We start from the raw sequence: 27491 nt of genomic DNA, 5'->3' as shown, positions 1-27491 counted from the left end.
ACACACATTAAACATTATTTTACTATTAGTCAAGTGATTCTCAAAACTCACTGTGATGCTTCACTGAGGTGGAGCTAAAGGCTAAGCTAACATGTCTAACTGGTGAGTCCAAAAATGTGTTTACTATTTTGCCATCTATGGGGTAGAACCTGAAATACTTCCACATGCCACTTTGAACATGCTTCAGTGTCATGACTGTCCACTCAGGAGGATGATTTCACTTGCCTGACATCCATTTTCACATCAAAACAACATAACAGCACTGTCTTGAGGGCATTCAAAGTGGATCATAGGCATAGACTATGATCCACTCATGATAGACTTTAATCAGGGTTCCCACACCTTGGTTTACATCAAATTCCAAGTCAGTCTTTGTAATTTTCTTTGGTGAGCCAGAGATCTGGAAATTTGCATTTCCCAGGCAACACATAATTTGCTTGTTCCTCGCTTATTGTTCTGCATGGAATCTCACATCCACAGCGAGAGCGAGACAGTGGACAGTGTCCACAACATCAGTTGTACTTACTACTATAGCAGTTGAAACCATAAAGTCCTCAGGAAAATATTTACTGACATAATATATTATGTGAGAAGTTGGCTCATATTACCACTGAAACTGTGTTCCTTTTGCAACCAGAGGAGTCGCCCCCGGTAGCGTCTGTCCTGCCTTCTGGACTTCACTTTTGAAACGAGATGACTATGTCCATTTTTATGTGCAGTTTATGATCTAAGGCCGAGCAGTGCTCAGAGTGGCCTCTGCTGGACCATAATTAAAATGGTCTGATGCACTTCTGAACTCCAATGTGTTTTTAAGATAGAAGTTTGAATTTCAGATAAAAAGTGACAGTGACAGAGAGAGAAGACGGGTGGGACTTTTTTTTTTTTTTTTTTTTTTTTAAAGCAACAATCTAGGCAGTGAGGTGCAAAATCCAAAGCACTGGTCAGCTGTCCATTGCGGCCTTGTCAGGTCATAAACCTTTCCTCAAGGTGCAATAATGAAATATGCCCTTCTGGATACATAAGCTTTCAGCATGGCAGTGGGCACTCATATCACTACACATTTCCTGTCCACCTCAAAGGCAGATGTTCAATTAGAGCCAAATGTGTTTAGTCAAGATCTGATGAGAAAAATGTGAAGTGACATTTACACATGATAAACCGTGTTTTTTAATAAATGGAACAGCATGCAGCGTGGAAAAGAGGTGACTGAAATAGCAGTGCTGGGGCCATCCACTCACACACGCCATTTAATCACCGCCTTTATTAATCCACCTGTTTCCATACAGAGCTTATTAATTCCAAGTTCTCATAAAATTAAACCTGGAGATATTTGATGAGACTTTTATTAAAATCCCCTTGAAACAGAAAACAAAGGCGCCGCAGAAAGATCGGAAGATACGGATAAGTCAATTAATGCAAAGTTAGCTGCTCTGCCTGCTCTGCAGTTTCCGTGTTCTCCTGACACTGATTCTTCCTGGAGTGTGTCTGGCAGAGCAGATGGGCCTATAAATGGAGATCACTCTTCAAGACATCTCTTCATTTACGTGACAACCATTTTTATTTGCTCTGCCAGTGTGGGAGGGACATGCACCATGCGAGAGGGACAATTGTACCAGTGGGTCATGACTGCAGGCAGAATCCGGCCAATACAGTGAACAGCGAGTGGTACTCCCTCTCTCTCTATGGGCTAATATATTAATCAGCATCCACAGAACATACAGCAACCCCCCTGTGTCTCTCTTGAGCTTATCACTTTAAGCTTGCACCTACAGCTCAGATATTAACAGACACAGATTTAGGCTGTAAACATACCTAGCCGACGATTTCAAGGCTGCTGCAGGCAAATGAGTCACAACCACATCCTGTGATGGTAATTTCTCATGCTGACTGATTCAGGTGGCACATTCACTCCTCAACGTCTGCGTTGATAGTTTGGCAATTAAAGAAGCCTCAAAGTGTGTGTAGGCGTAAAAGAAGAAAAAGAAAAGAAGAAGCTTTTGATTTCTTAGCTGCAGGAGTTTAAAACCACCGGCCTATTAGTGCGTCAAGCTGCATGGATTTGTCGCCATTTTGCGATGTTACATGGTTTCGGTCTTGATCAAATGAGTGTAATTCTGGTCCATGAAATTATGGATCAGAATAGGACTGGACAGCAAACGTTTCCTCAACTGAGCTGAATCAGCATTCAGTTTTCAGTCTGATTTACTAATGCAAATATAAAGGTCGGGGGGTGATAATGCGTGTACTACTTTAACAACCTTCATCGCTTCCTATATCATTTCTCCTCGGCTTCATGCATCCTTGAATGGAGTTTCAATATTTCACAATTGAAAATATTAATAATGAATTTATTTTTTTAAATAAAAATGAGGTCTGTCAAAGTTAACAGGACCGGGCTGAAACAATAATGTAGACGGTGAGACATAATTCTATTCATAATTATATATGTATACATATATCTGTATATATATACATATATTTATACTGTACATATACATATGTATACCTGTCCTGAACCTTAGACATTTTCTTTAGACATTATGTTCTACATCTTTTCCATTCACTCTCGCTGTAACATCAAATGCCCGACTTTTGCAGACAGAACTGGGTTATGGGGTCTCTGTAGCTTGGCTAACATTGGTTTATAAAGTTTGTTTATAATGTGACTTACAGAGTCGGCCAACCCTAAAAACTGTTTACTTAGGCAAGTGTGACCTGCAGCAGTTTCTGATGGCTCCTACGGTGCATTTCAGGGGGAAATGAATTCCCGATGAGTGGAAATCATCTGCTGACATCTTTACTACAGGAACAGGAACAGGCCGGGGACAAATTCATCTGTCATCCAGCCAAGAATCACCAGTGTCACAGATGACGAGGAGCTCGAAAAGACAAAAACACGGTCGGAAGGAAAAAAAATAAAAAATAACTCCCACAGAAATTGACTCGGACGGAGTCCAAGAGCCTGTAAGTAGCGTGTGTGAGTATGAGACTGATGAACAAGCCGTGGGATTTATACTGTGCTAAAATGTTTCATGTTTCACTTTTACGAGAAGGAAAAGCTTCAAGGATAAGAACTGTCTTCTCTCTGGACTAACAGTATTTCAACAGCAGTATCAAATTGTTCTTTATATACGAAAGTCACATTACAAAAACAAGTGTTGGAAAATAGAAAGTCATCCTACAGTCAGGGTCACGTTGGGACACATACTTGTACTCTTATTATGCAACAAATATACTGTGGATATTAGAAATACTAGGTCAATTGGTAGATGCAGTCAGATGTCAAATGAAATCAAAGGCTTAGAATTTGAATATGTCAACTAGGGGTTAGCTGATTAATCCATCCATCCGCTACTGCTTTATCCTCCACACGAGGGGAGCTGTGCCAATCTTCCTGAACAGATCACCAGTCCATCACAGGACCACATACATAGACAAACAACCATCCACTCTCACAAACGGCCAATTTAGAGTGTCCAGTAAACCTAATCCCCGTATTGCATATTCCAACTGGTTCGCTAACTCAGGTCTTCTTGCTGCAAAGGCAAGAGTGCTAACCACTACACCAACCGTGTGACCCTGGCTGATTCATCATTTTAGCCAATTTTACAACCTAAAGGCACTTTTCTAGTCTTAATAACCACTCAAAGTAGCTTTTACACCACTTTTTCTACCACACATCTTTCATACTCATTCACTCACTGGTGGCTGCAACTTGGGGTTAAGTGGCTTGCCCAGGGACACGTTGGCATGTAGACTAGCGGAGCCTGGGAATCGACCTTCCAGTTGAAAAATGACTTGCTCTACCACTCAGCTACTGTTGACCCAAATGGCTGCCTCCACCCAGCATGTGGAGACATCATGGCATCGAGGCTCCATGTGGTATATGGTTGTAGTTGCTCAGTGGTTCAGACTGGTACCCTGTGTGCAAAAGACATCATGGTCGCAAGTTCAACTCCACCCCTGGCTGATTGTACTCAATTCCCTTGTAAGTCGCTTTGGATAAAAGTGTCTGCTAAATGACATGTAATGTAATGTAATGTAATGTAATGTAATGTAATGTAATGTAATGTAATGATGATTTTTGCACCTACAGGGTTCAAACACTTTCATGGCATCGCTCCAGTGATTCCAATTCAAAAGTGTGCATTTTTCTACATTTTTGAGCTCTTTATGGATAACATGTTTGGTTTTGGAAGGACCAGGTAGTCCAAAAAAGAGCGCAAAAAGGTAGTAAACCTCTGTGGGAGCCGTTCCTATGGTGTGCTGTGTTCAATCAGTTGCAGTTGTAGTACTTTCTGTTACCCGAATCTGTCCTGAGTGTCCGTAATTGAGAGTTGGATACCCGGTCACTATACACTGTGCTGGGGTTAGAGGTCCTGAGTCCGGTGAGGGTTGTGTACCCAGGGGTGGAGGCACACCGTTGAGTCCATCAGTCGTGGGAGCAGGTCCAACGCACTTAAAATTACCTGAAAATTCAAGGTATTAGCCTATGTTTTGTTTTGTTTAAATAAAAGTTGCTCATTGTTGTGCAGATGTGTTCCTCCGCTGTGTCAATGACTCGACTTTGACTGAAAAAATGAGAAGTCATTAATGCCCTTGTGTGTGATAAAGATGATGGTTCCTTGTACTGAGCCTCACCATGAATACACTTATACAGAGGAAGGTGTTGAGATTATTTACAGCACACGGGAGAGGAGCATTTTCTGACGGAATTAGGATTTCATTTCACAACCAACCCAACCAGTAAAGGCTATCATGCGATCAGAGGCCAAGCAGGGCACTGAGGCACTGGTTGCTGTGAGAATTATTGCCGACATTTTATTTATATAAGGGCTTTTTAAATAGAAATGCTATAAAATGATGTAACTGCACCACAACATAACCTTACCTGGTAATTAAAAAGCTGATAAAATATGTGAGGTATGTAATATGTAAATTTGTTTAATTTTCGATTCACAATTTCCTCCTTCCACTCCTTTTTTGTGTCATATATTCAGTATGAATTTCATAAAGAAAAGATGTGTGACTTCTACACTCTTTTTTCAGTAGCATGTTATTCTGTGTGTGTGTGTGTGTGTGTGTGTGTGTGTGTGTGTGTGTGTGTGTGTGCAGTGGGAATACACTTCTGTAGTTGTTTGGAACCACTAATCCGGGGTAAAAAAAAAAAGGAGGTTAAAAAAAAACTTTGAACAGATGTTACCTTGGCAACAAGGTTCCTGTACTAAGCTTGTTTCAAAGATGTCACTCAAATGGTTTCATTCCCAAGTGCACAATGACTGGTACTGCTACATCCATTTCACACAGTTCACACAATATTAGTGGGTGTGTAAAGTAGTTTCCTGCTGGAAATCAGGGGACAAATAGAATATTTTGCTGCTATAATACAATTAAAAAGCCAAAGAAGATCAATAGATTCAGTCTGTGGATTGTAGATCCTTAAAGAACCATCATTTCAGGGCTGTCACAGCCATGACATCATCAGAGAATGTTTCATAGCCAGTCAGCAGGGTTTTCATTTTAAATCAATAAAGAGAAAATAATTAGTGGAATCCTCGACTCCAATACTGACTTTCCAAACACAGCAAATGTTATTATTGTCAGTATATTTTGTTCAGAGAGTTTATGTACCCGCTGAAGTCAAAACATGACAAACAACATCACAAATAATGGCATAAAAAAAAAACTGAAAATACTAAATGAGCAAAAACTGAAAGTTAAATTCTTTCAATGTGACTTTTAAAGTAACACAAACAAAAAGACTCACTCGTTGAACATCTTCTGCAGCACATTTCAAGCCACAGGTATGAGAACAAGAACAATACAAGAACACACAAAAGCCCCGTCGGGTACACATGAGCTGTTCATCCACTGCTGCCTCCATCACTAAACTTCAGAGTGTTATTTATATGACTTTGAAAGCCCTTATTCACATTTACCACAGTGACAAAAACTTATAAAATTAGGCAGCAGTATCAGCAGCTCCCAGTGAGCTTAAAGAGCAGATTATCTGAATGAAAGAGTTAGGCATGGGGAATGCAGTTTACAGACGAAAAAAAAGAACGTCTGATGGCAAAATAAAGCAGTGAGTAAATTCAAAAACTATGGACTGGCGATCTGTCCAGGGTTTACCCCGCCTTTCGCCCTCTGTCAGCTGAGATAGGCACAGCACCCCACACGACCCTCATGTGGAGGATAAAGCGAAAGAAGACGGATGGATGGATACCGAAAAGCAGAGAAATGGCGTGTACTTGTCATTACGGTAGCCCTCAGGACTTTCGCGGAATGACCGTCCAATCACAGACAAGATTCACCAGCGCGTCACACGTTTGTGACATCAGCTTCTCAGTGCCATAAATCCTGAACGGTTGAATAACTGCCAGATATTGAAAGTGAAAGTTATCTTGGATAAAGGGGCAGAAGCACTCATTCATTGAACATTCTTTGGACAATTCTACAGCCATTAAAATCAAAATGAATCCAGGCAGCCTGATTATCGTGACGGTCATAAGAGTAAAAACTAAAAGGTAATGACTGACATACCACAAGGTGTTTTATTTAAACACCTCCAACACAGACTTCTAAGTAAAATCACACAGGTTTTCAAAAGGGATAAAGTCAGCCCCAACGGAAGTCTCCTAGGCGTCTTTACACTACAAAGTTGGCAGGCGTTAGCCGTTGGTTGGCTGATTGCTCTTCTACTGATTGATGGCTGACCGTCCACAGCTGGGCAATAGAAGCTGCAGCAAACCTAAGGAAAACATATGCTCAGGCGCACATGCACGCGTACTAGGGGAAGCTGCAGCTGCCGCAACATGGAATAAAGAATGAAAACCGTTTTACTGCAGCCTTGAGTTCAGATCTGCAGCCTGAGACACTATTATGATATCAAAACCCTCAAGAGCCCTAATTTGACTGTTAGACAACAAAAGGCTGTCTAACAGAGAAATTAATCAGCGCAAAGATCTAAGTGGGCATAGATTTTACAAGGTGAGCCTTTAGTTAAGTGGGTAAAATAAAGACAACGGTGTTCTAGTGAGAGTCTGTCTCAAGTGCTTCCTGGTGCAGAGGGCACACTTAGCACAGTCAGTGCTGACTATGTGTCAGTACCTCATTATTCTTTTTAAGGACACAACAAGAGCCCAAATGTTAATTTGACTGGGCAGTTGCATGCCAGGTACATTTTGTTCTTGGAGTACAGTCTCTTCTCAGCAATTATAAAACACATAAAGGACTTAAAGTGTGCTTGCCTAGGAACTCAGCTAACAGCGGGGTTCATATTTTCCACCATTCTAAACACCTTGTTTGGAAAACATGATGCATAACCCGGGGGTGCAAAAGAAGCAACACATTCAAATAAAAATCTTAGCATATCTTTTTTTTTTTTTAGCATTCATTTATTCTGGATGCGTGACCTTTTACATTGTGCTAACTAAAAGGAATTGCGGAGCACACTGAATTTGCGACTGCCATCAACAATGTGAAGCATTACATCCTCGCTCAACTGTTTCAGAGTTTTTTTTTGCACCAAAACAAAAGACAAAGCAACATGTACCCGCTGTGCAGTTGAGGAAACACACTGCAGCATCAGAGCGTCTGAATACAAGAGTGAGGGGGATTTGTCGCAGCCACACCCAAACACCTTCTTCAACGGATTAAAAAGATCCAACACAAACATTTACATGACTGCTATAGCTGATATAGATAAATACTCAAGGTCTTGAATATTTCAGCGAGGACTGAACAACACGAGGACGTCAGCCCGTCCCGTGGTGGCCATGTGAGAGGACAGTTGATTGAATACTTCTGGCATGAGCAGCCTAACAAACTTGATTTCTTCCTGCCAGTGACATATTGAAATGGCGTGGTTTTTTTTTAGGCTACACTCCATAGCTGGCACGGCACACTTCCACTCTCATCAGCAAAGACCTGCTCTGCTCTGCGCTCTCAGCTGCTTTGTTCCAGCTGATGTCATCTAAACTTCGTCCCTGCAGGGTTGTCTGGGGTAGATAAGACATCCCCTCCCTCCACTGGTCTCCTGCAGGAAAAAAAGGGGATGCTGCTGCTGCTATAAAGATGGATTACACAGCTGGTGACACTGGTTCCCTTTCCGCTAAAGCCACTGTGGAGTGCTAACGCAATTAAGGCAATTAATCTTTCAGCAAAAAAGGAGTTCACAGCTTCCTCTTATGAATTTGCACCTTTGTGTACAGGTGAACAACCAAACAGACATGCTCAGACATGCATGCATACACACACTGTGCAGACTAACACACACACACACACACACACATGCAAATGTATTTCTTTTTTTACCTGGACTTGAATGATCAAGAAAAATATAAAAAACAAATTTACGCATAACAAATAGGGGCTAGGGGATGACAGGTCACTAACAGGCAGACTTTAAGACTGATTATTGGGGTACTCGTTAGGATTGCAAACTTAAGCATAAACTGTTTAATGAAGCTCAAACTAAAGCAATAGCATACCCAAAAGATAAAACAAAACAAGTGCCTTCTGTTTCCCTTAATGCCATTATGCCTTCCGAGGAAATCCAACTTCCTAAGCAAAGAAATAAACCAAACTTTACACATAAGAACAGTCCCGTGCCAACTTCCTCAGCTAAAAACACAAGCCAATAATCCTGATGAACCATCTGAATTTTCAAAAGTTGTATTTTTTTTTACATCTTTGCAACTTACACAAAAATGTAGGCCCAATAACTTTTGTACACTTTGCTGTGGTACAAATGATTAAGTCCTTTTTTTCCTCACTTGGCATCTTCAGACTGTTCTAAACAATCTACACAGATTTTTGATTTATCACAAATGGAGCTTACAGTGCATCAAATGCCGTAAACATACACTTTCTTCTTCTTCAAAGAGGAACTTCTCACTGATTGTTAAAGATTTACAAAATGTTGCCGTCATTGTAGATTAAGGGTGTGACTTTTTGACAGCTTTTTTCTAATTCTAACCCTCATGTAAACTATTACACTCTATGGGAAAATGACTTCTTATGCACATCATTTGGAGCAAATCTTTATAAAAACAAATCATCCATATCACGATGACAAATGCAAAGTCATTCAAAATCTGTGGTTTCTCACTTAGCCTGTAATTCACTGGGATAGTGACTTGACTTTGATGTTTCATGTGGTGCATACTGCTGCTAAAAATGCCCAGCCAACCCCACAACACTTATTATATTCAAATATGTTTTGAATTTTGGGACGGGTCAATATGGTTGGGCAGTTAAATCGCTTGGTAAGGCATGACCTGCCCTGTGCTGATGCCTTGATCTCATCACATCACTGAATGTCAAACCAGGATGCTTTCTTTGTTCCATCATTAACACTCACTCATTTGCATCATTGCCATGAGTTTCAGTCTTTCTAAACCAACAGCTGAATCAGACTAAACATGGTTGTCAAACTGCAATATGTCTGGTAACCATTAGAACAGCAATATTTAGTTGTAGTTTGATCAGGGACACAAGAAAAAAAACATTTTGACCAAAATGTGTGCCGAAGTGTGTGCAGAGGATGGAAAGAGTACTGAAATATTCTACTCAGGTAAAAGTAACACTATTTGGATAACTCTTAATTTTACTTAAGTACAAGTAAAAGTACTGGTCTAAAAATGTCTAAAATGTACTCAGAGTAAAACTTAGTCATCACCTGTCCTCGTCATTCACCTGTCCTTATCATTCACCTGTCCTCGTCATTCACCTGTCCCGATCATTCACCTGTCCTCGTCATTCACCTGTCCTGATCATTCACCTGTCCCGATCATTCACCTGTCACGATCATTGACCTGTCCCGATCATTCACCTGCCCTCGACATTCACCTTTCCTCGTCATTCACCTGTCCTCGACATTCACCTTTCCTCGTCATTCACCTGTCCTCGACATTCACCTTTCCTCGTCATTCACCTGTCCTCGACATTCACCTTTCCTCGTCATTCACCTGTCCTCGTCATTCACCTGTCCGGATCATTCACCTGTCTTCATCATTCACCTGTCCTCGGCATTCACCTGTCCTCGTCATTCACCTGTCTCGATCATTCACCTGTCCCGATCATTCACCTGTCCTCGTCATTCACCTGTCCCGATCATTCACCTGTCCTCGTCATTCACCTGTCCTGATCATTCACCTGTCCCGATCATTCACCTGTCACGATCATTGACCTGTCCCGATCATTCACCTGCCCTCGACATTCACCTTTCCTCGTCATTCACCTGTCCTCGACATTCACCTTTCCTCGTCATTCACCTGTCCTCGACATTCACCTTTCCTCGTCATTCACCTGTCCTCGACATTCACCTTTCCTCGTCATTCACCTGTCCTCGACATTCACCTTTCCTCGTCATTCACCTGTCCTCGTCATTCACCTGTCCGGATCATTCACCTGTCTTCATCATTCACCTGTCCTCGGCATTCACCTGTCCTCGTCATTCACCTGTCTCGATCATTCACCTGTCCCGATCATTCACCTGTCCTCGTCATTCACCTGTCCGGATCATTCACCTGTCCCGATCATTCACCTGTCCTCGTCATTCATCTGTCCTAGACATTCACCTGTCCTCGTCATTCACCTGTCCTAGACATTCACCTGTCCTCGTCATTCACCTGTCCCGATCATTCACCTGTCCTGATCATTCAACTGTCCTCGTCATTCATTGGCAAAGTTTCCGATGCAAGATTTTTAAATAGTAAATGTAATTCATTACTTCACCCCCTGGCACTCAGGGTTTTGTTCATCCACTGATGCTTCCACCACCACCAGTAAATTTGTGATTCTCTTTGAGATTCTCCATTCGGATAACTTATTCACCACTTATCAAATGAGACAGCACTAGACCAACTCCCATGTTCCTGTGAGCTAAAATCATAGATTTCTTTCTATGAACTTTGGTGTGGGAGAGTGAACAGTTTAGAAACTTCAGCTTCAAGTCAAAAAAGAGCGTCTGATGGTAAAATAAAGCAGTAGAACATATTAAAGTGCATGTAGAGCAAATGGAGAGTTTCTACATAACGTATACATAACACGGTGAAAATGTACAACTGTGGAGTAAAGAATAAAAACAGTTTTACTCCTTTTGTCCAGTATTTCTTAGGCGTGTCTAAAAATAGGACCCAATGACACACACTGCAGCATAGTTAGCATAACTCCTCCACAAACACTGTCACGATATCTTTGTATCTTTGTTTATCTTTGTTACAAAAAATGTATCTTAACAAAGCACACAGTAAAGCTTCCCACTTGACTTAAAATTCCGTACGAAGAGGGAATGAAGTAGTGAAGAAGAAGAAGAGGAGCAGACAGCTGTCGGCTGAGAGGCTGCAGACACGGAGAAAGAGGGCGACGGAGAGCAGGACTGTGTTTGTGTCTCTACATGTTTCTGCCAGACAATTGGTTTGATACCGGAGCGTTTACGTTTATATTATGTACAAACACTAACGCGCAGTGGTGTTTGCCTGCTTTGGTCCTCACTAAAGCGTGTATGTCTATGCGTTTACAGTATGTGTATTATGTGTGTGTTTGTCTCTGCCAGTGGACACGGTAACAAGGTAACTGAATTTTACATGATTTGAAGCCAAATTTTTAAACACTTAGCAACTTAGGTGGTTTGTAACACATTTTCCTGTCAGAAGAGATCTTTTTCATAGCATTACACACACTTTAAGGGATTATAGCCTTAAGTTGGCATATATTTTTTTTGCTGAGCCTTGTATTAGCCACATGGCTAATATCTGTCGTATCCATGATATGTCATGGTTGTCTAAGAGCAGGTGTCTGCGTCTCAAACTGGTTCTCTGTATATCGCTTATATACAGTATCAGTACCATACAAACACACCTTTAAAATATGATTTAATGCCTACTAGAAAAGATGATTAACAATTTTATTGTGTGGTCTACAACATGGATATGTATGGGCTGAACCTACAGGGGAGAGACATTGAGAATGAAAGCCTGTACGTGTGTGTGTTTGGAGTTCTGTATAGCTACTACACTTATGGGGTAGTGATGCATCACTGTAGCATCATTGCAAAAAAACCAACCCTTCTTTAATGTAGTACAGCTGGGATTATAATTTAAAATATCTTTCTCCTTAATCTTGCAGAGGAAGCACAGATGGCCAGTTGAGTAAAAGCACTTAAACTTATTTGTGAACATCAAACAGACTTTCCTGATTATAAAAATAAAAAGAAACAGTGTTAAAAAAAAAACATAACCCGGAATAGTATTTATTTACCCAGGAGCTAAACAGCGGTAAACTTTAAATTACAGCTACAAATCCGTGAATCATTAATAACAGTTGAAGAATTTGAACCATGAATGATGCCTTATTTATCACAGCAGCTGGTCATGTGATTTGTAATTAGGAATAATTGGTACACTGGAGGATTTGTGCACACGGTGGTTAAAATTCTAGGCAGACAAAACTTCACTGAGAATCTATTTTGTGCTGGTGCCATTTAATTTCGCATCACATGGGATGTCAATTCGTGTCACACTGAAGACAAATGTACAATGAATCTCAACAATGAATTCAAATGAACAGACAAACAAAATTCCCCGTCCAAATGTGGTATTAACATCTGCTCTGTGTAATCCGATCACGTGCAGATCACGTTCAGTTCTGTCCCGAAGGAGCGCTCAGATCTGATCACAAAAAAACACATTTTGGAGGCCATGTGTGTGCGGCCACATTTCATAGCTGACCCACAGCAGCTTTGCTTAATTTTTTTTTATACTATTCAGAACTCATATGTTGACTTATTTTATGAGAAAACGCTTTCTAATGTTTAAAATCTAATATGACATCGGACATTTTTGTACAGCCAAAAATTAGATCTTTGTTTGCAATTAATATGTATTCGCATAAAGAGAGTGGATCCACATGCAACTGGATCATTAAGGACGGATGTTAATATCAGGTGTGATCTGGGTCAGAATGATGTGGTTGCTGCAAGGTGGGAACGTGTGATGGGAGTGGCACAGGACGAGTGAAGGGCACCAGCAGCAAGACCACTATGCAAATCCTCCGCCACTTTGTTTGACAAGCAACAACACCACTTTGTATATATGCAAAGCCTGGCAAGACACTGTGCACACAGGTCTGCTGCCAGAGCGGAGTCATGCTAGAGCGGTGACACCCAATGGGTGACCCCTGTCTGCAGTGAGCCAGACTTCACATGCACGAGTCAGACGCGCACAGAAATAGCGAAAGTTCCCAACATTTGTCACACTCACTTCACATCGCTGGGGTCAAACGTGGCAGAATGCTGAGATGGACCTCTGGAAATCCAAAACTAATCAAAAACACACTGTGTCAGACGCAGCATAATTTAAATTTGATCCTTGCTGAGGTGAAAAGAACTTTGTTCAGTCTCTGTTGCTACATTTAAGCAACAGGAGATAAAACATGGCAAAACACGTAAAACATTACTCAGTTAGGCCTCTTGCTGCTTTCCCTTTTAGCTGTTCTGTGACTGTTCTCACCTCTTATATTTTGACTATTATATTAGTTTTCACTTCTTGACAGTGTGTGCGATATCAAGAGATATTGTATGTTCTGGGGGTCTTGAGGTAACGTATTTCCTTTCGGTGGCAAATACTGTGAAAACAATTGCCCTTTTCCAGCAGAGTAACAGATAAATTGGATGAAAAATGATCGTCCCATTAGTCTTCTATGTGTCTGTTCATGTTGCAGAATGCATTAATATTTCACTTACTCATTATAAATTAACCTTTTTGAAAAGCATACTTAAAATGTGGCTTTTAAAGAGGCACTCCAACTATTACATTTCTGTCGAGCTGGGACTCACTCGAGAGATTATACAAGGAAATTGTTGCATATGAGGAAGCAGAGGCTGAGCTATCTAGTATTTTAAGCTGTTTTGAGACATGAAATCCAGGTTATTTATTGAGATTCAGGTCTGGACATTCTCCGGTGTTTGCTGTTCAAAGGGAGTGGGAAACTGTGAGGGTGAGACACGTTTTACGAAAGCAAGAGAGTCTCCTGGGAAACTAGGAAAATCGCAGCAAAACGTCTGTAGACATTTGTGTCCACACATAAAGTAATCTCTGGAGTTCAGTGCATGTCATTAAGTAGCTTTCATCTAATATTTGTGGAGCTTTAAACACACAGCTTTCATTAACCATGTGATTGTGACTCATCATGCATTCATGTGGTGTGGAAAAAATGGGTACATTTACATAAATGCGACATAGGCGTCATCAAAATAATGTCAGTATACACATGTTGCAAAGTCATGACATCATACATACAGAACCATTGTGGAAGAAATAATACTCGTTTGTACCGCATATTTAGTTTCAGTGACCTTTACTTGGTTTGTTACAGTCTCATTACCAGCTTTTTTTTAAAAAAAATACTTTTTTTGAATTGTGGCTCTCGGTTGCTGTTGGAAGTGCCTCTCATTAGATGCGGACATACACACTTATTTCACATTGATTTCATCCCTCAGATGACTCGAGGTAATCTCTGCATCTCGAAAAGTCTCCACTAATATTGACATGTGTTTAATTGTGTTTATTGTCTGACTCTCATTTTTCTTTTTTTTTAGGTTTGACTGTTCTATCTTCAGAAGGTTTTATGTTTGCACTTATGACGTGCTGTCCAGTCCCAGCTTTGGGATATGATATGTATAGAATAAATTCATGTATGAATAAATTCCAGTAAGAACAACCAAGGCTAATCAAGTTAATACCTTTTTGATTTGCCACTGTGAATTAAAAAAAAAACAGTTCCAGCCATGTGCATCACACATCTGTGCTGAAGTTGTTTCCTTATCACCAATGCTGGGATTGCAACCTTTCCTCCGAAGGGAACACATATGCTTAGAAGAGCGGCCAGTAAGAGCCCCACCTCTCTCTGAAGTGTCCTATGAGTGGTCAAATGGCGCTATTCCACTATACAGTTCTAGCACGGCTTGGCTTGGCTCTACTTCCATTAGTGATAGAACCTGGTACCTGGTGGATTTCTTGGTACCTGCTCTGCCGATACCAAAATGTTGACGTTGACAAACTTTCACGGATACTGTCGTCTCTGGAAGAGTCATGAGTGCGATGTCCGACACAAGAATCAAACCGAACAATGCCGAATTGTAGATCAGTTAAAAAGCACATGCGTTAATCTCCACCATTTAGCAAAGACATTCCTAAAATCCCAACATTTAACAGAGGAGTCTGGTGTATTTAGTGACAGCACTGCTGAAAGCTGGCGATCGTGAGCCGAATCACAACCCGTTCAGATCAGTGACTGTGTCAGACGGTGTTCTGGTCAGACTGTTCTCTGGTTACAATCAGTTCATGGTTTTTAATGAACTGATTGTAATGATTCAGCCCATTGAAAACAACTGCTTTACTTGTCACTAGTTTGTGTGAGTTGCGTACAAAACAATGTCATGGCAGTTTCGTGCAGGAGAGCTAGAAAGGTCAAATGGAAAAGTGGCTAAAGTCTCCTGCTTAGGACCAGAAACAAGGTTCAGACGTTGGTGACTTCAGTTTACAGTATGCTTTAAAGTTATTAAAGAACACAACAATGCTGAGGCAAAATCAGTTTGTATGCAACAGATATTTGGCGAGTCCATGTTTGTTTTTTTCCCACATTCCGACATCACAGCACAAACAAATCGAAGTTTGCTGATGGAATTCACTCAATCAGGAAATGGGAGATTCAGAGGAGCATGTGAGTGGCCAATAACATTAGATTCTCTCAGTCTTCTCCACTCTCCCACTTTGTAATGCAGACTTTCCCTCCTAATAAATGTGGATGACACCATCATGCATGAATGCACTAATGATTGGCTTCTCTTTGAGTATCATTTGTTCCGATCCTCCAGCTTTGCAACCCGCTGGGGAAGCGTCACATTTGAAGTAATTCATTCAGAATGTTACAGATTCAAATGTGAACAAGAGGCTACATGTGGAAGCAGCAGAAGTGTTGTTTAGCATAAAGACATGTCTGGATTAATACACAACAACACAGCCTCCAGGGGTCCGTACCTGGCTGCAAGTAATCAGAGCACAAGCAGAGAAAAGTCCAGCAGTCTTCAGAGAGACAAAAGCTGAATCCGAGTTTAAAAAGTTGTGTTACCTGTTACTTTCTCGCAGTGGTTCGCTGCCCTTCCGCCAAGAGATGGCACCCCAGGGAGACATCTTGGGCTTGCACTCGATGAGCACATCTCCTCCCACCTTCACCAGCGTCTGGCTCCGCAGTTGATTGTGAGAGAAATCTGGGGCAACAGCTGAGACAAGATCCGCATATTAAAGCCAGTCTTTGAAAAAGCCTCACATCCACATGACCTCTGATCATTAATCTGACATTAAACTGATCGAGTTTTCTAAATGTTAAAAACATAAAATGGGGTCATAAATACACTGCATTATTGCCATGGATGATTCAAAGATGCTAGATTACATTTTTTTTTTTTTAACATTTAACTGTGACCTGCAGTGGACGTGGAGGAGCTGAAAAGATCAATCTGACGTATTAGTATTCTGAGTTGCAGCTGCATGTGATTCTCTTTCACATTTTCACGGCAGTGACAGAGATATTTCATTCTTTTGTGTTTCACTGAAGTGATCAGCCCAACATAATAAATTCCTCTGTTGAGAAACCACTTGAAAAAAAACATGATCTCCTTTCAGGTGTGCGCATGTTGAAACCTATAACCTGATGTTCTCTCATGATATTGTGGTATTAACATCAGTACAAGTACAAGCTAAGAACAATGGCTCATGCCTAGCATTATAATGTATGCTGGATTATACTTGACCAAATGAGATGATGATTGGATGATTGGACCTTTATTAAAATACATAATGTGTGCTACTGTGTGTGTGCAAGAGTGACAGGGACAGAGAGAGAGAAAAAGAGACAAGGTGAGTTCCAGTTCATGTTACAAAGCTCTACTCGCGCTGTTGTAACATGAATACATTCTAACTTTTTTTGCAGTGGCTGCAAATTAATTAACATATGAGATAGAGGTCGACCAATATGGGTTCTTCTGTGGCTGGTCATGCAGGAAGTACTGAACCAATCTTTTTAATTAACTGATTCTAATGATTCAGTTACACTGGAAACAACTGCTTTACAAGTCACTAGTCACTAGTTTATGTGTGTCGTGTGAAAAAATATGTCACGGCAGTTTCATACAGCCGCTGTGATGCCTGGAAAACCAACCAAACCGTGTAGGCGGGCTGAGGCAGTAGGCTACTATATAGTGGAAAAACGCCACTAGTTAGTGTGATCTGGATGTGATTAGACCAATCAGGATGCATTTTAATGCCAGGTCTAAAATGGGTGAGTATTCTTGGTTGCAGCTGCATGTGATTCTTATTTTTTTGTATCGTATTATCTAATTCATGTGTTTTACCCATGCGATCATCTCAACATTATAACTTTCTCTGACTGGAAAAACAATAACAATATACAACTCTACAATCCCCTTTTTGGCTGTGTAACTGTGTGAACCAGTAACCTGACATTCTCCTTCTGAATCTCCCACTTGACTTTCAAGCTCTCCACTACTCTGAGCCTGACTCCAATCAGCAACGTGATCAGGACGAGTCACGGAGGAGGTTGAACAGTGGGAGAGCTGCTGGCAGCCCATAGTGGAGAGTGACAGGCCTGACAGTGCAGATGGGCGAGGCTGGTGAAGAGCGCGAGCTCTGGCATACATCACTGTCAGCCATACGCATTCCTCCTTTAATTAATGCTTTTCAATTAGTGGCCAATAATGCAGAGGTTGGAGGTCATCCCAACTGCTATTGAGTGAAAGGACGAAGGTGGAGCAAACCTGAACGCAAACACGGGACAAATGCGTGCTTGTGTAATGGGGCTGTAATGGGGCACTTTTTATGCAGATTGTGCCGGAAAAAAATTAAACAACTAAAGAGGTTCCATGGAAATATATACTTCTTTGCTGTATACGTATTAAAATAACAAATAGTACACCTGAACAAAACACAAACAAAAACAACTAGTTCACGTTTGGTAATACCCACTTAAAGGTATAGGGCATACCAGTTAGGACATTTCTGGGTGGCAATGTACAATATGTTCAGCAATAATGGTGACTATCAGGTTCCAGCCTGACAGGTATCTGAAGCTGCAGTGATGGTAGATAAGGCACAAAAAAAAAAAGCTAGTTTCATGAGACTGAACACTGAACGCACAAAAGCCGTTCAAAAACCTGAGTATTTACTTTACAAATGTAACATTCCTACAGTGTTATACACTGCGGCGTACATAGCGTACAGAGAACTGAGGCAGTGTGACGGATCTAATCTGCTGACATACTTGCATGCAGGCAGTGTCACTGAGGTGTTAGTGAGTTTATTATCGGAGACTTTGTACTGGTGGTGTGCAACTTTGCCTCTATGCAGCCCCAATTACTGTATACTATGAACACATGCATGAACTGACTAGTTATTTTTAAGTATGAAGCGCCACACCTCTGCATGCATGTGCGCGGGCCAGCGCCTTACCTATAACTCGTAGCTCCATGTTGGCGTAGACCTCGCCGTGCTTGTTCCCGGCCACGCACTGGTACATTCCGGTGTCAGACAGGGTCAGACGAGTGATCGACAACACCCCATTGGCCACCTGTATGCGCTCCTGTGGACACAGAGACACATACTCTTAATATGCCTTTATTCCCAGTGCTCATCTACATAAAAAACAGGCAGCCGGTGGGCCAGTGAATTATGGTCTGGAAGTGACAGACTTGGCAATAAATCTAGGTTTTCATCACTAATGGAGGGAAAGGCTTGGGTGGATGGAGGCAGGCTAGCAGAAAATGACCCTAATCAATCTGCATGTTTATGAGAGTGAAATAAAACCGTGCCCTATTTATATCTCTAACTGCACCATAGGGCCTGTTTCCCCTTCAGCGGGAGGAGGGAATAAGGAGGAGGGGAAGGAATATCGTAACATCTGAGGTATAGTGCATTGTGAAAATTGCTTTTCTGATAGGTATGCCCTATACATACTAAGTGCTGTGTACACAGTCATGCTGTACCGCCTCTTCATCTGCCTGGACATTTTTTTTTTGACTGCCTGTGTGGCAAATCTTGCTTGTCACTGAGCCATCAAATTAAAATCCATTTAAGGACAGATGGGCCTGATGAACTAAAAACTCAGTTGAATCTGTGCATGAGTTGCAAATTGTCATAATGAGGGAAGGGTATTGTTAGGATTTCATCAACACTGATATCTACTTATCAGTACATGATGCAAGTTGCTTTTCTACAGACATGACATGGGGGGGTAAAAACCCTTCAAATTGTACAATTTGTCATGAAATAAGTATTTTGGGGGCAAAAAATACTAAATTGTGGGTTTAGTATCATTCCCATCAACAACTTGGGCAGCTGGGTAAGCAAATGGAGCGCACCCCCGCTCGAAACTGTGACACTAAGGTAAAGTTAGAAAGATATTCACAGATTTGAACCTCCGTGATCAATAACACTTAAAGAAAACATTGTTGAAACCCATGCGAGACATATTTTCAATAATAGTGAACAAGCTACAGCCTCATTTTCATCAAAAAGAGGTGGAGAAACTACATTGATCTCTACGTGCATTCGTCAGTGAGGCCGGAGCCCAGGGACCGTCTACAAAGTGCAACACCCAAAAAAAGACATTTAAAAAAAATATTCAATAACTACACCATGATACAGCGTACCGCCATTGAACTCACTTCACATGTTTCCCTGAAAAATATGCTTTTATATATTTTTTGTGAATATTTATTCGTAATAACTTGTCATTATACCTATTTCGTGGCCACAAATTGAATTTTTTTTTTCCCATGTCTTTTCTTTGAGCAAATGGAGCCCATATATTACAAGCACTGGTCAGCAATGGTGGATGGAGTAAACAAAGTGCAATGTCACAAGCAAATGCCTGACATCAGCAGCTGTGCTGTCATTGGCAAAGGCTGGGAAGCAGAAAATGCTGGGGAATTTTTTGCATATTTTCTGATTTCCAACTGTTTTCAAACTATGTTAGAATAAATATAATATGAATATCTACAGTGCTATCATTTGTGAGGCAGGCATTGACGAATGAGGGACAGATGTCAGTTTAATACCAGTTGTCGATACCCATCTCTTCTCAATATACATTTATCTCTTTGAACTTCGTTTTCTGCAGTCACCTCCTTTACTACTGCATTTAATCCTTGAGCAGTTTTCATACAGCTCTACGCAGTGGTGTCAGGTTGTGTCACCTCATGCCCTTCATCTCTTATGTTTTCCTCAGGCTCAACCATAATGTCATTAGAGCCCATTTCCATATAGGGGTGTCTCAGCGGCCTGAACCCCAGTCACAGGGGATTAAGGTAAGAGTCACATGAAAAGAAAAACTCTCCTCAGTGAAAGATCACAACCTAATCCCATGTTTGAGCAGGTTGTGCTGTAATTTCCATAATGCTTGGAAGCTCCGGGTGAACAGGGACGAATATCCCTGCTGGCAAGGGAGGTGAATGGTGGCGTATATCTATCTGTCTATGCATGGAAAGCACTCCTGTTTACGACCGCTATTAATTAAGCCTGACGTTCCTCTCAAATCAGCAGTTTTTCATGCGGGGACCTGGGGGGACCATCTGTACGCCTTATGCTGAGTGAAAATGATTGGCAATGTCATTTCCCCACCAACGCCAGTTTGATTCGTCTGATGTAAAACTGCAAAAATGTGTGAAACAACGTACGGCAGGAAGGAGATGACTTTTATGGTTTAGAAAAGTGAGCTTTTTGAATTAGATTGCTGCCAGCTATGGCTTAGTTCACGGGACTAGGTTGAGGGGGATTCATACCCATTTTTTTCCCCCACTGATGTGACTCAGATCAGATTTTTTCCAGGACCATGTGGAGCTTGTTGTCCTCTAGAGCTAAATTGCCTCCCAACAATAGCTTCTGTTTCTCTTGGCTGCTGAATAAAGATACATCTTATATCTCATCTACCTATCTCCAACTTTAACACGGAGCTTTCTGTTAATGACACATGCATGTTTGAGAGGACTCGTGTTCAGACACAAGACACTTCACTTGTTCTTCATGAATGAGAACCGTCAAATCTTGTCTGTAAATCCAAGGAATGTTTTGTCTGTTGATTGCATAAATCCACCCAGCAGGTCATTTGCCAGGCTACAAACTTGGCAGATGACTTACTTAGAGCACCAGCGTGGATAAGAAATATAAGAAAAAAACAGGCCTGCATTGAAAGGGCACTGCACTAGTAAATCAGACTTGAACAATGTGCCCGGTAATTGGAACGCAGCCATATTTCCTCAGAAATACTAATTGCTGGAAACCTTTGTGAGAATAAGACATGTGTAAAATTTACAAGCTATGTATTACAACACAGCAGCATAATAATATCAGCAGCATAATAATATCAAGCCACTATACTGTGGGTTTAAAGGAAACGTGGGAAAATAATCTTTATACTCTTCAAATGCAAAGACGAATAGGAAACTACCGTCAACTTGACTTTTAATCTCAAAAGTTTGCTCTCCTTAACTACAAAAGCATAATCTCACCACAGGGTTTGACAACAAGTAATTATTGGTGCTCAGTGGGATAGAACTGCAAATGAAATCTGCAAATTCCATTGACGGAAATGTGATTGATTACTGTTTACTCCCAAGAGTTAGAAAAAGCTACAAGCAGAAACCAGTCACAGTAGTAGAACACATGCAGTAGCATGTTCACTGTCAGTGATTGTAAAATCTGATGTGTTGACATTAATACACACACACACTCAGCTCAATGTGTCAGGGCCCTGTTGAGTATTTACTGCATTGTCTAGTCAAACTTTTTGTCCCACAGCTTATGTTTTGTTTTGCTGTATTTCCGAGAGACGACTCTGTGTGCACGGGTCAAAGTTAGAAAACAGTCTGCGCGAGTCAGTTCCCGTGAAGTGCAATTTCAGAAAGGTCTCAATTGATTCACTGTAATAAATAACAACAAATGGTGCATCCGCTCCCCGACGCTCCTTACATCGCTGACCTTTCCCTCTTCCACTCATTAAGCCACTGTGGTTAATGGTGGCATTTCAGACAATGCAGCACCTTTGATGATTAATCCACTCACCCATGCATCCCAGATATATGCATTCATTATGTGTATCTTAAGGGAAAATGTGTCACGTGAAAATCAACACAATCGCTACAGCATTAAATCATTAATCCTATAAATCCACATGAATGAGCGTGATGAAGTGTATTGGTTTCATTTTTCTCAAAGCAGTTTTCTTTCTACTTGAATTCATTCAGGGAACAATTGAATAGGCAGGTGTGGCATTAAGGTCTGATAATGAAATCAAACTGTAATGACACAAGGCCTCCCATATTTAATATGTTTAACAACTACCTGTTTACACACATTAAAAACAGCTGTTGTAGTACCTGCACTAAACTCTGGCGCATTACCTCATAAAATATTTTGATGAAAATATTTGCCAAGGGCCAAACAGATTGTTGATTATTCTTCTCAGCCAAATCCCTCTTTTTTTTTTATGGGAAACAACATTTTCTGTGCAGAGTCTTGCCTCCACTAATATAACAGCAGACCGGGCTCATTCCGACGACATGTATTTCAAGTACTGATCGATAACCCCTGGTGTGTTTGTCCCCTTTTTTGCATAATGAAGCAAATTAGCATAAAGCCTGTTTATTTATCAGGTGCAAGCTGTGCCTGAGTGTCCAATCAATCTTCTCCAAACAACCTGGCAAAGGGGCTGTTCACACACAGTGTCTTTGGGTGCACACAAATATATAGTTTGAAATGGAGATGTGCATTGAGTGCTCTGCTGGTGTGATGCGCATTTGTCACGACGCACTTTTTTTCTTCCGGCTGCATCTGCTTAGCGTAGAGGCTACATTCACACGACTACATTTTCATTTAAAAACAGCGTTTTCAGACAAAACAAATTAACTTTAGACAAGTTTTTTTTTTTTTTTTAGCTCCACTGCAGAAGTAATCTGCATCCATATTAATATACCTAAAAATATATATCATATATAGGCTTATATCATAAATATTTAGCTACACTGGCGTGCACATTAAATGGATGCTCTTCTCTGCAGTTGTTTGCTTAATTAGATGATGAGGTGACACTGAAAGTAAGTGATACTAGAACAGATATTCAAGCCGTAACTGATAAAACCAATCAGAAAGTAAACGCGGGTAACTGTGTCATAGTTTTCAAATATTTTTGTTTTTACTATTAAAAAGTTTTCAAATCACATGTGTTTTTTTTACACTTTATAATTCAGTTTGCATTAAGTATCTTGAAAATCATTCATTAACTGTTGTGTTAACAGTCTGAATTTGTATAGCTTATTTTTTTACAAACACATTTTGTTTTGTTTGTTTTTTGAAGGCGCATCTCAGGTTAAGGACATAACAGACAAATGAAGTTAAAAGAGAAGTTTGGCTGCACAACGTTTATATAGAAATTCTTACTTTTCCCCTCCAGGTAGCACTGGGATTAATAACCCCACTCAGCAGGGAGAGATTTAACAGAAGATTTGGACAGCTCTTACATCAATGTGCGTTCCAGACTAGTGTGAAATACTTGGGTGTTCACAGTTTTTGTCTGTTAGCACCACAGCGGTTCCTTCAGAATAAATGCTCTAGTGCAGAACTGAACAACATAATGTATTGCAGCGCAGGAGGCACTGTGTTGTAATGAAGAAGACGATAATGCGAGGTAATTAGTCAGTAAAGCTTGAACAAGCAGCACAATAAAGCTTTGGAGATGCAGTACATTGTTGCACACATTCTTCACTCAGCAGCAGCTGCAAGTGTGCACGAAACATCTGTGCCAGAGCTGCTGCCGCATGTCTCACCTTGGAGGCGGAACTTTATCTCTGCTTCAAAAGACATGCAGCGCTCTAGCAGCTCTCACCTCAGCAGAATCCAGGTTCTCTCCATTCTTCATCCACCTGTAGGAGGGCTTTGGCTTTCCTGTGGCTTTACACTCCCACACCAGCGAGTCATCAATGAGCTTCTGTGCATCTTGGGGCTTCTCGATAAGTTGTGGAGGCGCTGCAAGAATTGAAAAATAAGAAAACAACAAGAGTGAGCGGGGGAATTAATAAATAAACACAAAATAACTCAGCTTTACACTATGGAAATCCTTCATTTTCCCTGGATTAAAACTAATCATCCTAGTTTCAGTCTGATTACGATGATAAAACTCCTCGTCAAAAGTCCCGAATCCACATGAAAAACATGAATTGGTGACAATAATTGTCAGGCTACATACAGGAAGAGCTTTCTTCTTGCTGGAGGTTTGCGGGGCCACACTGGATGTGCAAATCTTACAAAGAAGGCCACATTAGGGTTGTTGCTTTTCACTGCTGTGTCTGCAAGTATACTGTTGCCTAGTTTGCAGCAAAATAGACAGGGAAAACTCACATTCCCCACATATTCACTGTGTTTTTATGTCAAATATGTCACCAATACAACACCTGTTTTGAAAGTAAAAGCTCTCTAATGTTTCAGTTCCATCAATCCAGGACTTCAATTCAGTAAAAAATCACAAAAAAAGCATAGCTTTCTTTGTTTCTTAACCTGCATAGTAATGACCATAATGACTTGCTTCTCTCAAGCTCCAAAGTTCCCTGATTAACTTTGCCTTCATTTCCACCAAGCCGTGCAGTGCAGTTCAGCTCAGCTCACCCTGGTGTGGTTTGGAATGATCTGGCTCGGGTTTCCATCACAGGGTGTGTGCTTTGGATGGCGGCAGCTGGATCAGCTACATAAATAGTGTGATGTCGTACCAGCCAACAAATTCCCACGAAGAAGAAAAACACAAAATCTTGACTAAGGGGAAACAATAGAGGACATCGGCCATTGTGTGTGTTATCACAAAAAGGAGACAAATGTATAAACACGTGAATCTGCAGACACAAGTGACGGCCTTAATTACAGCTAAAAGATGCTAACATTGAGAAAAAGTCAATGGTAATAAGATAAGATCGTCCTATTAGTCCAATAATGGGGAAATGTGTGAAAAAAATGATGGCCGATTTTTTTCTCTTGTTCTATCTCTGTGTCTATTCTGATTGTCCCAGTCTCAGTGTTTGGAGGTCAGGCTAGGACTAATGCAGCAAACGCTGTGCTTTCGGTGAAGGGACATTTCATTTATCATGAAATACAAGGTAGATATAAAGAGAAACAGTACACAATTCCACTGACAAAGTGTTATTTTGAAGCCAAACAAAGCCACACGGAATTACCAGTTGATTTAAAAGTAAGTATACCTATTCTCTGCGGTGTGTTGAGTGACTTTCAACCTCACATTCAGATGCTTTCTTTAAGTTTCTTACACATAGTGAAACAAAAATGATGAAAGCCACATTTATATACATAAGGACGGCTGCACTGATGCCATAAAAACCCTCCCTTCAATACAATCTGAGTAAATGATGGTGTAATTATACAGGGGGAGAATTGATTCTTGCTGTGCCATGCAAGTAACTCAAGGCTAGTTAATGATGAAGCCCCCAAAAACAGAGTGGAACATAAAAGTGGATCAGTATGGCTCTCTCTCTCTCTCTCTCTCTGTGTAATGCTCGATACATTCTGGATGATGTGTAGGTCAAGCTACTATCATCCTATATCACACAAGGCCAGTGGCAGGACAAGAGTAACGGCTGGCCGCACTTTTCCATTTCATAGAGCTCACCTAATGCCACTCTCAAGGACTGACCTTATGGGGGGGGGGGGGGGGGTGCTTTCAGTAACGGTACAGATCCGGCTTTAATTGGACTCCGCTATACAGTATTTTTGCCTCTGAGTAAAGCAGGGTGACACAGTGAGAAATTCAATAACTGCAAATTTGTCCCCGCACTATCTCTCTGCACAAGAGCCCAATACCTCAGGATAAATATCCTTGCACCTATGCAGCTCCCTTATTGCACTGCAAATCTCTTGCATCTATCTATCTATCTATCTATCTATCTATCTGCATGTCTGCCTGTCTATGTCACTGATAATTGAGCAGTGAGTTGTGCACAGGACTTCTTCAGAAACATTATTGGAAATTGATAAAAGGAGGTGAATGTGCATGAATTTGTGGGGTCCACTGCATGGGCTATTTCCATCTGAGCCATGGACAGTGCATCTGTGCATTTGATTTTCCTCTGCGATTGGCCGTGGCAGCTGTGGCTGCTGCCCATGTTCGGCTCAGGTAATTATCGCTGAACTGGAGCCTGAGCTGCTGCCGTCTACAGTAAGCTCGAAGACGCCAACGAGAGGGTTAAAATCCCCTTTCTTTGTGGAGAAAAAATATGTCATCTATCCTGCTGAGGAGAGGAGACATTTATTCTCTCACCTATATGATGTAACATCTACACTGTGTGGATGAACACTGGTGGTATATACTAAGCCTGCCACTGGACCCCCATTTTAGGCAGCTCGCTCCTGTCCTGGAACATATACACTGAAAATGGCAAATCTTGACAAAGATTTAGATTGTGTCTTCGCCAGCAAATTCCCCTGGCACTGTTCTGCAGTTCTGCATCCCAGGCTTCATTAAAGAAACACAAACAAGAAAGAAGGTTTTTTTTTTTTTACCCATATAGCAGAATGATAATAGGTGCAGTGAGACCATTCTTCAGTGCTGACACAGCAATGTGGAGATCGGTCTGGGAAAGTGAGACAGCATCAACACCAACACTATGTTTACAGTAAGGGTTTTCTTTACAGAAATAAAGAGGGATGTAACGCAACTGTCAATTTCACTATGTGTCTCAATACTGTTGTGGAACTGTGACGTATCAAACAGTAGATTTTATGAGGGGGAAAGAAAAACTGTAGTTTTGTTTCAGCTGCTGTAAAAGAGGGTGGAGGAAATGATCTATATTATGTTGTCCATAATAATCAATGTACACAAATGTTACAATTTTATAATTAGTAATTGTTATATAACAGTAATTTGAAGCTTAGTTAAAGCAAATAATCACTGCTCCTTTTACCAGCTCTGTACGAAGAGACACCAACTAAAGTTACATCAATCTTCAATCAATCATATTTCATCTCACTCACCACAGATGGGTGGAATTCACCAGCTACTTGGAGCTATATTACTTTTGCAATATTGCAGTAAATGTTGCACTGTGGCCTTGTTACAGCAACAGTATTATTTTGTGTATCATTCCATTCCTAAAATGAAAAAAATCTACAGTATATATATATATATATATATATATATATATATATATATATAAATATATATATATATATATATATATATATATATATATATATGCACCAGCCGGCCACAACAATATGCATATAGAACAAAATAATCATAAAAAAAAAAGTAAGTAAAAGTCTCTTAATAGTCTCACACCAGTGCATTTGTATCCATAATATCGATGAAATCCAGCCTATACAATCTCTGTTGACTGTAGTTTGTTTAATGCAGTTAAT

General features: G+C 40.7%; 1 protein-coding gene across 2 annotated transcripts in view; it reads right to left on the bottom strand.

Annotated features, from left to right (window-relative positions):
- Window positions 1–27491, bottom strand: part of cntn4 (contactin 4) — a 211960-nt gene that overhangs the window by 60530 nt on the left and 123939 nt on the right. For both annotated transcript variants that reach the window (XM_058632553.1, XM_058632554.1), the window contains exons 9-11: window positions 23959–24098; window positions 18531–18660; window positions 16135–16285 (exon numbers count right to left, since the gene is read on the bottom strand). In XM_058632553.1, the coding sequence (XP_058488536.1) occupies window positions 16135–16285; window positions 18531–18660; window positions 23959–24098 (421 nt within the window). The remainder of the gene's footprint in view (window positions 1–16134; window positions 16286–18530; window positions 18661–23958; window positions 24099–27491) is intronic.

Source organism: Solea solea, chromosome 6 (assembly GCF_958295425.1).
Source record: "Solea solea chromosome 6, fSolSol10.1, whole genome shotgun sequence".
Taxonomy (NCBI): domain Eukaryota; kingdom Metazoa; phylum Chordata; class Actinopteri; order Pleuronectiformes; family Soleidae; genus Solea; species Solea solea.
This window is presented reverse-complemented; position numbering and strand designations above follow the sequence as displayed.